At 44.2% G+C, this 15,201-nt stretch overlaps 1 protein-coding gene across 1 annotated transcript in view; it reads right to left on the reverse strand.

Annotated features, from left to right (window-relative positions):
* Positions 1-15,201, reverse strand: part of LOC135546279 (ras GTPase-activating protein 2-like) — a 43,974-nt gene that overhangs the window by 27,269 nt on the left and 1,504 nt on the right. The window contains exons 2-5 of the mRNA XM_064974572.1: positions 13,264-13,387; positions 9,287-9,390; positions 9,069-9,163; positions 6,152-6,228 (exon numbers count right to left, since the gene is read on the reverse strand). Of these exons, the coding sequence (XP_064830644.1) occupies positions 6,152-6,228; positions 9,069-9,163; positions 9,287-9,390; positions 13,264-13,387 (400 nt within the window). The remainder of the gene's footprint in view (positions 1-6,151; positions 6,229-9,068; positions 9,164-9,286; positions 9,391-13,263; positions 13,388-15,201) is intronic.

Below are 15,201 nucleotides of genomic sequence, written 5' to 3' on the forward strand. Positions count from 1 at the left end.
GATCCTGGATGAAAACCTGCTCCAGAGCACTCAGGACCTCAGCCTGGGGTGAAGGTTCACCTTCTAACAGGACAACGTCCATAAGCACACAGCCAATACAATGCAGGAGTGGCTTCGGGACAAGTCTCTGACTGTCCTTGAGTGGCCCAGCCAGAGCTCGGACTTGAACCTGATCGATCATCTCTGAAGAGACTTGAAAAATAGCTGTGCAGCAATGCTCCCCATCCAACCTGACAGCGCTTGAGAGGATCCGCAGAGAAGAATGGGAGAAACTCCCCAAATACAGGTGTGCCAAGCTTGTAGCATCATACACAAGAAGACTTGAGGCTGTTAAAGCTGCTAAATGTGCTTCAACAAAGTCCAGAGTAAAAGGTCTGAATACTTGTGTAAACGTGGTCAATTTATTTTTGATATTTTTTGTAAAAATTTCTAAAAACGTGTTTCTCCTTTACCGTTATGGGGTATTGTGAGTTTTATTTATTTTTGTTACCTTTATTTATACAGGTTTTTTTCTCATTGAGATAACATCTCTTTTCCAAGAGAGACCTGGTCCTGGACCTGTGTAGATTGATGAGGGGGTAAAAAAAACTATTTAATTAATTTTAGAATAAGGCTGTAACGTAGCAAAATGTGGAAAGGGTCAAGGGGTCTGAATGCACTGTATGTTGATGTTCTGGTGGTGATGGAGATGTTAAGTTGTCAAGTTATTTTTTTATTTTATTTTTAAAGTAAGGCTAGTGCACTTTTACAACAAGTATCCAACTGACAAAACAAATCTCGATTGAGGGTAGCAGCACATCCTGACTGGGCAGGTCATATTTCCAGAATAAGGGCTAGATAAACACTAGACAGGATGCAATGCAAATTAGTAGCACAGGACGCAACCAAACGTGTGAATGAATGAACAAATGAATAACAAATTAGCCAACTGTCAGAGAAGAGACAGGCAGAAAGACAGGAAGTGTAGGCATGGTTTGTCTAGGGCATAGGGTGTCATGACAATATTCCCAAACCACTCACTCAGCCATGGGACTTATAAACAGCTATCTATGATGCTGTAAGAATGACATCGCCATAGCCCAGTAAGTGCGTGTAGCAGTGACACAGACAACAACAGTGCACAAAGTGACGCAAGTGTGTGTGCCTGTGTGAGTCCTCCCTAGGGTTGCAAAGGGAGGGTATATTACTGTAAACTTTCTAAGTTTACCAGTAAACTACAATAATTTTGTTAACTTTCAAGGTTTTTTTGGGGGGGGGTTTGGGTACTTCAGATTATCACACGTCTAATTATCCCTGGCCCTGTGAGGCCTTATCACATGTAAAACAATTAAATAATAACATTTTGAATGACAAACATTCATCCTAAATAAACCATAACCTTTAAAAGCATTGGTGTTTAATATATAAAATACATATTTTACACACCTATTTCACTATGTATTTGTTTAGCACATTTTTTTGCCATCAAACTGGTGGCAGTTGTGAAAAAAGCTGGAAGAGTTGCAGAGTCCATTGAAAATAATGCCATAGTTGATTAATGCTTTTTAATAATTAGGCAATATTCTCTTGAACCATGTGGGCTATCCACTAGAAACTCATGGACACACACGGAGTGTAAAAACATTAAGAACAACTTCCTTATATTGAGTTGCGTACAGGGGGGCTCGGGCTCGTGGTAATAGCTGGAGGGGAATATGTGGAATGTTATCAAATACATAAAACACAATGGTTTCCATGTGATTGATGCCATTCCATTCTCACCGTAACAACGCTGCTGGGAAAAATGAGAATGGCGCCGAAGGAAATGGCTGCCATTTTACGATCCTGTAACCATGTGTGTTTTTTGCGTTATTTGCAACTTATTTTGTACATAATGTTTCTGCCACTGTGTCTTATGACCGAAAAGAGCTTCTAGATATCAGGACAGTGATTATTCACCCCGTACTGGAGGAACACTTTTTCTTCAACGAGTCAGACGGGAAGGACTTACATCAGATGCACGACAAGGCCCTCATCCAAGTCATTCGCAGGAGAAAGAGGTATCGAGGATGAAGGTCCGGGTGCCTTGTAAGGATCAATCGCGGAGAGGGTAATCTACCCCTACCATCAGTCCTATTAGCCAACGTACAATCAATCGATAATAAAATAGACGAACTACGATCACGTATATCCTACCAACGGGAAACTGAAAACTGTAATATCTTATGTTTCGCCGAGTCGTGGCTGAATGACGACATGAATAACATACAGCTGGCGGGTTTTAAGCTTTTTCGCCAGGATAGAACAGCAGCCTCTGGTAAGACAAGGGGTCGCAGTCTATGTATATTTGTAAACAACAGCTTGTGCAAAAAAAATCTAAGGAAGCCTCGAGGTTTTGCTCACCTGAGGTAGAGTATCTCATGATAAGCTGTAGACGACACGATCTACGAAGAGAGTTTATCTGTATTTTTCGTAGTCATCTATATACCACCACAAACCGATGCTGGCGCTAAGACCGCAATCAATGAGCTGTACACTGCCATAAGAAAAAAGGAAAACACTCAACCAGAGGCGGCGCTCCTAGTGGCCTGGGGACTTGAATGCAGGGAATCTTAAATCCGTTTTTCCACATTTCTACCGGCATATTAAAATGTGCAACCAGAGGGGAAGAGAGGAGAGGGGGAAAAAAATAATAAAAACACATCTAGACCACCTTTACTCCACACAGAGACACGTACAAATCTCTCCTCGTCCTCCATTTGACCATAATTCTATCCTCCCGATTCCTGCTTACAAGCAAAAACTAAAGCAGGAAGCACCAGTGATTCGGTCAATAAGAAAGTGGTCAGATGAAGCAAAGGCTAAGCTACAGGACTGTTTTGCTAGCACAGACTGGAATATGTTCCCGGGATTCTTCCAATGGCATTGAGGAGTACACCACATCGGTCACCGACTTCATCAATTAAGTGCAATGATGACGATGTCGTCCCCACAGTGACCGTACGTACATACCCCAACCAGAAGCCATGGATTACAGTCAACATCCGCACTGAGCTAAAAGGGTAGAGCTTCCGCTTTCAAGGAGAGGGACTAACTCGGAAGCTTAAAATAATTCCCACTCTGCCCTTGGACGAACAATAAAACAGGCAAAGTGCCCATACAGGACTAAGATGGAATCCTTCTACACCGGCTCAGACGCTCTTCGGAAGCTTGCAAACTATTACAGACTACAAAAGGGAAGCACAGCCGCGAGCTTCCCAGTGACACAAGCTAAATTACTTCTATACTCGCTTCTAGGCAAGTAACACTGAAGCATGCATGAAAGCATCAGCTGTTCCGGACAACTGTGTAATCACGCTCTCCGAAGCCGATGTGAGTAAGACCTTTAAACAGGTCAACATTCACAAAGCCGCAGGGCCACAGGAATTACCAGGACGTGTACTCCGAACACGCTGACCAACTGGCAAATGTCTTCACTGACATTTTCAACCTTTCCCTCACTGAGTCTGTAATTCCAACATGCTTCAAGCAGACCACCATAGTCCCTGTGCCCAAGAACATTAAGGTAACCTGCCTAAATGACTACCGACCCATAGCACTCACGTCTGTAGCCATGAAATGCTTTGAAAGGCTGGTCATGGCTCACATTAACACCATCACAGAAACCCTAGACCCAATCAAATTTGCATACCGCCCCAACAGAGCCACATATGATGCAATCTCTATTGCACTCCACACTGCCTTTTCCCACCTGGACAAAAGGAACACCTATGTGAGAATGCTATTCATTGAATACAGCTCAGCGTTCACCATAATGCCCTCAAACACCATAGTGCCTTCAAAGCTCATCACTAAGCTAAGGACCCTGGGACTAAATACCTCACTCTGCAACTGGATCCTGGACTTCCTGATGGGCCGCCTCCAGGTGGTAAGGGTAGGAAACAACACAGCTGCCATGCTGATCCTCAACACAGGGGCCCCTCAGAGGTGCGTGCTCAGTCCCCTCCTGTACTCCCTGTTCACCCATGACTGCATGGCCAGGCATGACTCCAACACCATCAAGTTTGCCGATGACAACAGTGGTAGGCCTAATCACCGACAACGATGAAACAGCCTATAGGGAGGAGGTCAGAGACCTGACCGTGTGGTGCCAGGACAACAACCTCTCCCTCAACGTGATCAAGACAAAGGAGATGATTGTGGACTACAGGAAAAGGAGGACCGAGCATTCCCCCATTCTCATCGACGGGGCTGTAGTGGAGCAGGTTGAGAGCTTCAAGTTCCTTGGTGTCCACATCACCAACAAGCTATCATGGTCCAAACACACAAAGACAGTCGTGAAGTGTGCATGACAAAGACTATTCCCCTCAGGTGACTGAAAAGATTTGGTATGGGTCCCCAGATCCTCAAATAGTTCTACTGCTGCATCATCGAGAGCATCCTGACAAGTTGCATCCCCGCCTGGTATGGCAACTGCTCAGCATCCGACCAGAAGGCGCTACAGAGGGTAGTGCGTACGTCCGAGTACGTCACTGGGGCCAAGCTTCCTGCCATCCAGGACCTCTATACCAGTCGGTGACAAATGAAGGCCCTAAAAATTATCAAAGACTCCAGCCACCCAAGTCATTGTATGTTCTCTCTGCTACCAGCAACTACCCCCAAGCCATAAGACTCCTGAACAGCTAATCAAAATGGCTACCCAAACCACTCTTTTACACTGCTGCTACTCTCAGTTTATTATCTATGCATAGTCACTTTAACTCTACCTAAATGTACATATTACCCCGACTGGACCATGATAGCCCCTGCACATGGACTCTGTACCAGTACCCCCTGTATATAGCCTTGCTATTGTTATTTTACTGCTGCTGTTTAATTAAATGTTACTATTATTTTCAAAAAAAAAAAAAAAGTGTTTAGGGCTTGTAAGTAAGCATTTCACTGTAATGTCTACACCTGTTGTATTCAGCACATGTGACAAATAGAATTTGATTTGATCATTATGAGCCGTCCTCCCCTTCAACCTCCCCTGATTCAAAGGCACTTAAATGTTTAGTCTTGCCCATTCACCTTATGAATGGCACACATACACAATCCATGTCCCAATTGTCTCAAGGCTTAAAAAGCCTTCTTTAACTTGTCTCCTCCCCTTCATCTACACTGATTGAAGTGGATTTAACAAGTGACATCAATAAGGGATCATAGCTTTCACCTGGATTCACCTGGTCAGTCTGTCATGGAAAGAGCAGGCATTCTTAATGTTTTGTACACTCAGTGTATATTAACAGTGAATACTTAAAAATAAAAAAAAGTTATTCAAGTATAAATTGCCCAAGTCACCATAGATTAACAGAAAATATGGCAATTACCAAAGATACTGGTAACTTTGGTAAATGAGCGTTAGCTTTGCCACCCTAATCCTCCCACAGTGACAGGGCAGGGTAGAGGGCCATTAACAGTGAAGAGGTATCGATGACAAACCGTGGTTTTGAGACACCAGCGGCCACAGAGGTGGGATCAGTGCTAGAGTAGTTTCCTGTCGAGAAGCCATCACTTTCTCCTCATTAACCTGCTCGCCGCGGTTTGAATGAGTGCCGACGAGCAACATCATCCACTGACTAACACACACGAGATGACGATCTCTTGGAAATGCACAAACATTCACGCAATGACAAAGGAAGTGCTCAGGGACAGCACTACAGTAGGATGCACTGTCAAACTCCAACAGAGGAGACACAGGTTGTTTGTGAGAGCTGTGTGTCTGTACAGTGTGTGTATGTGTCGACTGGAGGATGTTGAAAATGAACACAGCAGAGGTGAATTCCAGAGTAGGAGAAAACAGCTGCGGTAAGGGAACGGAAGAGAGGGTAAACCATGGTTGGGTCTCTGGGCTCTGGCTCCTTAGAGCCTGTTGGTGCCTGACTAGGAGGCTTTATGGTGTTGGGTGATCTAGCCCAGACAAAGCCAGAAACAAAAGGCTGTATTGACAGCAAATAAGATTGCATAGAGAAAGTCCACATATGTTAATGTACTTGTGTTAAAGTCCTCCAATGCTTCTTGAGGTAGTAGGTGCACCTAACCACAGATCTAGGATCAGATTATATTATCCCCCCATCCTAACCTTACCCACTAGGGAGAAGAAAACAATCTGACCCTGGATCAGTATACTCACCGGACCAGTAGCTGCTGGCACATGGAGCCGTTCTCTATGATCAGTTCATTCAGACGCATCTCCAGGTGGACCTTTCCCTAGGATGAGAGACATCACAATATCGGAGCATACTGAGAGTCAACAGGATTTTGTCAGTGTTTCTCTTATCAACATTGGTGATAAATGCCAGATCCTATGCAAATGAGTACTATATGAAAACAAAAGGGAAAAAAAGTTGAGTAGGTGTGTCCCATTCCTTCATTCACTCTCAGAGGGAGAGGTACAGGTAGAGCACAGTATTTTGCAAGTCAAAGTTACCAAATGAGTAAAATTCATCTATTATATGAATCTATTCACAAGACATTCTAAATAAGCCATGGCTGCTGTAACAAGGGGTACTACAACAGAGAGGCCTGGTTCAAAGGTGTCCTCTCTGAACATACGTTTATAATTGACTTTTAGAGGTTAGGTTACATTCATAGTGCAGCCTACTCTATGAATGAGTTAAACATTCATTCTAAAAGTGGTGGATATGAGTAAGGTCTTTGGCTGACTCCTAACCTCCCCAGTCTTTCTCTATGGTGGCTTCAGGTTAGTAGTGGTTGTGTGTGATAAGCCACAGCTTGCTGACATGTGAACCAACGCTCAAAGTCTTTATCAGGTCGGATGTGGTGAAGGCTGCTGCCTCGCCTTCGGAAGTGGCAGAAAGAGGCAGAAAGAACAAAAACAAACAGAAAAATACCAGCGAGCACTTACTCTCCCCTCCGCAGTACATTACGAGTTGAGCTCAGATAGTGATTGCTGTCGCTTACGTGGTCGCTAATGGAAGATAAGCCTTGGCCATCATGGTGAGAATTACCCTGGCATGCCTGCTGGGCTGAGCTAATGTCACCAGGGTCATGTTTATCAGACACCAAACGAACTACCTGGACTAAGAACTACCTGGACAAAGGTTTTTTTGACACATGCCCTAATGAAAGCAACCGGAATCACTGCCACGCACCTTCAAAACATGTCTTGGCCTGTATTGTACTGTACTGTACTGACCCACGTACAAGTAGCCACTTGGCTCAGATCTAGGAACAGATTACCCTCCCCAAGCCCTAAACTTAAGCATTAGGCCAGGAAACCCATAAAGGGCGATTTCTAAAAGGGCAACTTCAACATACTTCAACCGCACAGGAGATAGCACCTCTAACCCACTCCTGCTCTTCTCACCGATTGCCAACTGCACTCAGTTGCTACATCAATTTCAACCCCTTTCGCAGAGAGAGAGAGAGAGAGAGAGAACACAAGCACACTGCAGTCCATCACTGATGTAACAAGACTTAGAACACCTACTTCGGAGTGAGTCACTGTAGCAAACACTTCTCATGATAGCCTAGACTAGGGCCACTCCGCTACAATTGTTTTCACATATGACAACGTGACAGTGGCAGGAGGTAACAACCTTGGGATTCTGCAGAGGCAGAGAGGGGGAGAGAGACCAGTTAGAGAGAGAGAATAGTGAGAGAGAGCTAAAGAGAAAAGTAAAGAAAGGGGTGGAGAGCAAATGAGAGAGAGCGAAAGAATGAGAGACAGGGGAGAGTGTGGGAGGATACACTTCCTTAGACACTGTAAAAGGAGCCCTTTGAACGGCGGGTTTGCAACAGTAAATAAAAAAATTAAAATGCTGTGCGTTGTGAAATACCTAGAGAAGACGAGCACCGTGTTTACAGCGAGAAGAGCGAGACTGGAACCAGAAACATTAGGTTCTACCCATGTCCATCTCCCCCACACATCTCTCTGAATGGGGAGCTTGTAAGCAGCATAGTTCATTTCAAATCAAATATGGCTGCTCTCTTTGTAGAGGATTTAGCCTAGCTAATATTGTCCTTGTCTAGTGTTGCCCAACTGACACTACGCCCACAGACACACACACACAGCCAACTCGGCTCAGTGTCCTTCCGTTCTTCCTGGACTCAAGCGGTGTCTCTTGTTGGGGAGGCAGCCCTGGTCATCTTCAGAGTGAGTTACTGTAGAAAACCACTCCTCAGAATAGTCCAGACTAGGGCACCCGCTAGACATGAAATGCTACAACTGGAGTGAAATAGGGTTACATGGAACTGTCCTACACAGCCTACAGTGATTGGGTAACATGTCTGCTGGCTTAGGTCTGTTCAGGATGCTGTGGCAGTAGGACAATTTCTTTTTTTTTAAATGCCACCATTATGTAACCGTAGCTTTTCAGCCATGGCGGACGCTTAAAGAGAGCATCAAATCAAGTCAATTTGAGTGTAAGACCAGCAAAAGGATACATCTTGGAGAGCAGAAGTCCTCTTTTTTTTTCAGTCTTTCTGTACCCCCCCCCCCCCCCACTTTGAGCCAGAAGTCCTGACATCAGAAAAACATTTTCTCAATTTTCTAAAAAGTGCATCCTCTCCTCATCACTAATCTGAAAGAAATGACTAGGTGAAAGCCAACCAATGAGCTTCCACCATATTGTTTTCTCCAGTCATGTCTTTTCTAAATCAGTGCAGATGAAGGGAAGGAGATGATGTGAGAAATGATTTATAAATGAATTGAGCTAGAGCCTCAGTGGATCAGCCCGGTTACCAAGCCTCTCAGCCCAGTTACCAAGCCTCTCAGCCCAGTTACCAAGCCTCTCAGCCCAGTTACCAAGCCTCTCAGCCCAGTTACCAAGCCTCTCAGCCCAGTTACCAAGCCTCTCAGCATAGACAGAATACAACAACAGGATGTGGGGAGGTGGTGTCTGCTACAGAGACAGTTGGACCAAGCCAAATGTCTGACTGGTGACTAACTATAATCAATAGCATTGGACACCTTTATGGCGGCTGAATGACCGCGTACAAGAAGAAGTAGCACAATGACTAGAAGTTGAGCTTTTCTCCCCAAACCAACTGGGTACATATAAAGATGTCTGAACACTGACACCCACCTGGACTTCAGAGTTAGGGTCCACGGGCTGCAGGCCAAACCAGTGCTCCTTCCCACTGAATTTACACAGTTCCTCCTTCCGGATGGACACTTTCCCTGAAAAACACACATGGACAGACAGAAGTCAACATATACTTGGAAATCATCCAGCTGAAAGCATAGGGTAGCTGTGTGTGTGTGTATGTATGTATATATGAGTGTGTGTCAGTTCCTACTCACCGACAGGCAGGTCCCTTTGAAAAACACCCTTGGCGAATACGTAGAAGGACAAACACTGAAATGGTCGTGGGATCTCAAAGTAGAAGTCCTCGCCATAGAAAGGGCTGAAAAACAACCACACAGGAAGTCGTTTTAGTGAAGAGCAAAACGCCATCTTTAGGCTACGTTCAGAGAACAGGCTGACCTCTGTGGAAAGGAAACATTTACTGAAAACTTTGTTGGCTTTTGATTGGAAAAGGTTTATGACTGATTAGCCTGATCCTATAACTGTTTTTGGAGTTTTGCCAAACAACTTGTGACAAGGAGCTGGCAAGACAAACAGATCTGGGACCAGGCTACTTTTTGAAGGGACAGAAGACAACACAAACCAAGGCCTTATGCATAGACCGCCCTCCATCAGCAATCATTAAACAGCAGGTGCTAAATATAGCCTAGCGCTGTGATGGCCAGGTCTCCTAGGACTGACTGACCAGCATACAAGTGGCTTGGAAGAGCAGGCCGAGAGGGAGAGGGTGCCAAGCAGCTGTACCATCCAGCTCTGACCGGGGTCATTTGTGTTCAGTAAAAGGCATGGGCCGACAGGAGAGAATGTTTTGAAAAGGAGCTGTTGCAACCTAACCTTGTCCAATTAGATTTTATTTTTTTAGATTGGGTCTCGCTATCAGTCCTGATCCCAATCTCAACTGCTTAAATCTATTCTCTCCTCCCCATCAATTTCACAGATGGGAAAAGCATTGCTAGGTGAAAACAATATGGTGGAAGTGCATCACTAGGCTGGCTTCACCTGGTCAGTTCTTTCAGATACGTACAATGAAGGAGGCGAGGACAGATGTTTTAAGACAATTGAGCAAGAGCCCTGAGCCTAACAGACAGTTACATACTTGCCACTTATATTTTCCAAGACAATACATTTATGGTAATGTACCATAACTGCATAGTTACTAGCCTGTTACATGGTTATTATGCTACATTGTTACCTTGGTATGAGTCCTATTTTATGTAAAGAGAAGCCAGAATGGCTGTTAGCTGCACCATTATGCAGCCTTCTCAAAACAGTAGAAGCTAAGCAGGTTTAAGCGTGGCTAGCAGGTGTATGACAGACTAGTATGAAAACAGGACAACTGACAGACATTTGTAACCATTATCTAAATAAAGTCAAACAGTGCTAATAACATTATGATCTGTTCATAAAAGCAGTGTTCAAGTAAGGCTACCCTCTATGCAGTATTGCATGGTTGGTGAAATGTTTTGCCTGTCATTTCCACAGTGAGGGTTTGGCAACACTTCCAGGCTACAGACACCCACGCACCCTCCAGTTTGTGCACATAATCACATGGAATTACGCACTTGTAGCCTCCACACACTGGCTCACACACACATACACAGTACCTCCTCTTTCGATCACACACACTCTCCTCTTTCGATCTCCCGTTCCCTCCCTCTCAGACAGAATACGGGTGTAAGCATTAGTCCAAACAGTTGGGTTTTTCAAAGAAAACAAGTTTCTATTGGACAAATTCAGGTAGGTAGGTCCCTCCCAATTTCGCTTAGTTCAATTCCATTTAAGAAACGTTTTGCAACAGAATCGGCATAATGGATAAACCCTAGATTCAACAGAACACATCCTAACCTTAAAGAACAATTCCACTCAAAATATTTTGGTATTTGCTTCATTAGTCCACTTTTGATACAGTCCCAAATGTTTTGCTTTTCAGCAATCAAGATATAGAACTTCCAAAATTCAGAAAGTGTCATAGTATCATTGTACAGTGCCTCTTTCTGTATTTGGAAAGGTTTTCTATAGTTTGAGTGGTATTTTCCTTTAACATCCCCATAAATATAGAGTAATGTGGTACCGGTATAGCCACTACACTAAAATTGTTTTCATATGACAACTTTGTGCAACATGACAGTGGCAGGAGGAAACATCCATGGGATTCTGCAGAGAGAGAGATTCTTAAAGCCATATGAAAGGCCATGCATCGAGAGAGAGAGAGCGTGGGAGGATACACTTCCTTAGACACAGTAAAAGGAGCCCTTTGAACGACGGGTTCGCAACAGTAGAGAGAAAAAAAAAAAAAAAGCTATCCGTTGTGAAATACCTAGAGAAGACGAGCACCGTGTATTTACAGTGAGATGAACGAGGTTCTACCCGTGTCCATCTCCCCCACACATCTCTCTGAATGGGGAGCTTGTAAGCAGCATAGTTCATTTCAAATCAAATATGGCTGCTCTCTTTGTAGACGACATAGCCTTGCTAATATTGTCCTCGTCTGGTGTTGCCCAACTGACACTACGCCCACACAAACAACTCAATCCTTCGGTTCTTCCTGGACTCAAGCTGTGTCTCTAGTTGGGGAGGCAGTCTGGTCATCTCCAGGTTACAATAAACATATAAGCTAAAGTGTTAAGTTTTCAATGGTGTTACATGACACCACATCGATGGTGAAAAACATTTCAACATTAGGAGAGATGGTAAGGAAAGGATACTGTTATTGGCCTGCATAATGACATCTGACACAAAATGATCAATGCAAAAAGATCTGGGCCCTGCAGGAAGAGGATGTTACACATCAAATGATATCACCTCATGCCAGCAGCCATGACAGTAGTGCAACATAGGCTAACATGACAAGAGCAACATCTTCACTGCCCTGTTCTTGCAGGGTGTGCTGGAAAGTATTCAGACCCTTTGACTTTTTCCACATTTTGTTACATTACAGCCTTATTCTAAAATTGATTAAATTAATTGTTTTCCTCATCAATCTACACACAGTACCCCATAATGACAAAACAAAAACAGGTTTTTAGAAATCTTTTCAAAATGTATTAACATGTAAAAAACAAAAATACCTTATTTACATAAGTATTCAGACCATTTGCTATGAGACTCGGAATTGAGCTCGGTGTACCCTGTTTTCATCGATCATCATCATTGAGATGTTTCTACAACTCAATTGGAGTCAACCTGTGGTAAATTCAATTGATTGGACATGATTTGGTAAGGCACACACACACACCAGTCTATATAAGATCCCAGTTGACAGTGCATGTCAGAGCAAAAACCAAGCAATGAGGTCGAAGGAATTGTCCGTAGAGCTCCGAGAAAGGATTATGTCGAGGCACAGATCTGGGAAAGGGTACCAAAACATTTCTGGGGCATTGAAGGTCCAAGAACAAAGTGGCCTCCACCATTCTTAAATGGCAGAAGTTTGGGACCACCAAGGCTCTTCCTTGAGCTTGCTGCCTGTCCAAACAGAGCAATCGAGGGAGAAGGACCTTGGTCAGGGAGGTGACCAAAAGCCCGATGGTCACTCTGACAGAGCTCCAGAGGTCCTCTGTGGAGATGGGAGAACCTTCCAGAACGACAACCATCTCTGCAGCACTTCACCAATCAAGCCTTTATGGTAGTGGCCAAGCGGAAGCCACTCCTCAGTAAAAGGCACATGACAGCCCGCTTGGAGTCTGCCAAAAAGCACCTAAAGGACTCTCAGACCATGACAAACAACATTCTCTGGTCTGATGAAACCAAGATTGAACTCTTTGGCCTGAATGCCAAGCGTCACATCTGGAGGAAACCTGGCCATCATGCTGTGGGGATGTTTTTCAGAGGCAGGGACTGGGAGACTATTCAGGATCAAAGGAAAGATAAATGGAGCAAAGTACAGAGAGATTCTTGATGAAAACCTGCTCTAGAGCACTCAGGACCTCAGACTGGGGGGCGAAGGTTCACCTTCCAACAGGACAACGTCCCTAAGCACACAGCCAAGACAACGCAGGAGTGGCTTCAGGACAAGTCTCTGATGATGGAGGGAGATTGTGGCCCAGTTGGTAGAGCATTGCCATAGCAATGCCAGGGTTGTGGGTTTGATCCCTGGGCGACCCATACGTAAAATGTATGCACACGGCTGAGTCGCTTTGGATAAAATAATCTGCTAAATGGCATAGGCTATATAATACTACTAAATGGTTGTTACCTGAGGCTCTTGTCAAACACCTTGGTCCGGAACACCTCCTCCTGGTCCAGGCTGATGGTGCAGAAGGTGCAGAGGTCCCGCTGTCGGTTGGGCCCCGAACAGGGACCCAGGTTCTTGCCTTCACCTGCAGAATATGGAGGAGAGGGTCAGAGAGGCAGGTGGGGCTAATGTGGAAAACAGACTTATGACACCTTGGCAATTATGTCTATTTCTATCGACCTGCTGTTAATATGGTTGAGAATACTAAATGTGAACATTTAAAAATCAGCGCTGTTCAATTCCGGTCCTGGAAGGCCTAAACACTTCTGGATTCTGTTTTTCTACCTGGTAGTTCATTGCACTCACCTGGTGTTCCAGGTCTGAAATAGTCCTTTATTAGGAGAGGATGAAAACCAGAAGTCGTTCTTATGTCTCTCCAGGACTGACATTGAACAGCCCTGATTTAAATAATAAAAAAAACACCCTAATGTTTCAACTGAAGTTTGTTCAGTTAGGACTTCTTTGAAGATTTATTTTTTGATTTCGACAACTTCATGATGTGGCATGTAGAGGCCTAGTAATTGAATTTATGTATTCAGCCTGGATAAATGAGGATATGGAACTCAGGATTCCCTGAGTGGACTAAAATGGATTGTGTGAGTGACAGTAAGCCTGGTTGGGGTGGCAAGGTGTGGGGCGCACAGGGTGGATGTGGCCTAAATTGAGAGTTGAGCATCACGTAAGATGTGGTCAAAGACACAGCACATCAACTTCCTCCCAGCATGCTCCTGGCTCTGACAGTGGATTGCTGATTCACAAATGTGAAACACCTCGGAAATCTCCAGCCAGGTAAACTGCTTGCACCTGGATCAACAGCACAGCAGCAAATGCCCTCTAAAATGGATATACTACAGCACCATAAGGACTGCACACTACAAGTAATAGAGCTTTGTGTTTACATCTGCTCTATAGAGCGCTACCAGGTTCCTGTTTGCATGAATTCACAATAAACACTGTACTTTCATTCAATTCCAAAAAGACTATGACATACAGTAATAAATAGTTTCACACATGACTAAATCAAAACAATATTAGTATGTCTCTCACAACTTTCACTGAGTCCAATGTGTGAAGCTGTGAATCACAAGATTATTCCGTGTGAAGTGGTTGACAGCAGTCTAAATTGGTCCGAGAGGTCAGGAGGGATATATAAGGGTGAGCAGACTTTAATGGGGAAAAGCCAGAGTCAGGGATCAGGCTCTTTAACAGGTTATTAATATGTCTAATCCCAGAAAAGGGCTGTGAAAACCTACAGCAGAGCCCTGAGCTACCACTAAGCCCCGGTGAGCCTGACATGCAGGGGAGTTCAAGCCCTTGCTAACCTCCTCAACGCCATCCTCACAAAAAAAAGCACTGGTCGCTGTGGAAATGGAGGCAAGAGGTCAAAGAGCAAACGCCACACTACTACAAACTTCTCTGTTTGTACTGAATAGACTACAACTTCCATTGACACTTTTTAGTTTAAGACATAAACAAAAACCCCAAGAGGAAGAAGAAAGGTTTCATAAGATGGCAAACAGTTTCTTACCAAGGGTAGTTCCTCAATTTTTAAAATCTTGCTTCCTGGGTGCTCATCAATGCATGGTAGTGAAACTTTCATTTGTTTTGCAGCCGTTGTCTGTGCACACGCGAGTGCATAATGCGTTCATTTATTTTGCTTATATGCACACCTATGATGACTTTGTGCTGGTGTGCATGTCAACATGTGTGCTTGTTTGTACATGCATGATAGCATCTGCAGAAGTGAGCATCAGAGCCAGAGAGGGGGGGGGGGGGAGTATTGGTACTGGTACAGTAGTCTATAACCAAGGGCTTCTAATGATACAGGTACTACGATTAGTCCTTTTTAAAATTGTCCAAGTGAAAACACTGATCAAATCAGGAGTCACATCTATCAGA

This window comes from Oncorhynchus masou, chromosome 9 (assembly GCF_036934945.1).
Source record: "Oncorhynchus masou masou isolate Uvic2021 chromosome 9, UVic_Omas_1.1, whole genome shotgun sequence".
Lineage (NCBI taxonomy): Eukaryota > Metazoa > Chordata > Actinopteri > Salmoniformes > Salmonidae > Oncorhynchus > Oncorhynchus masou.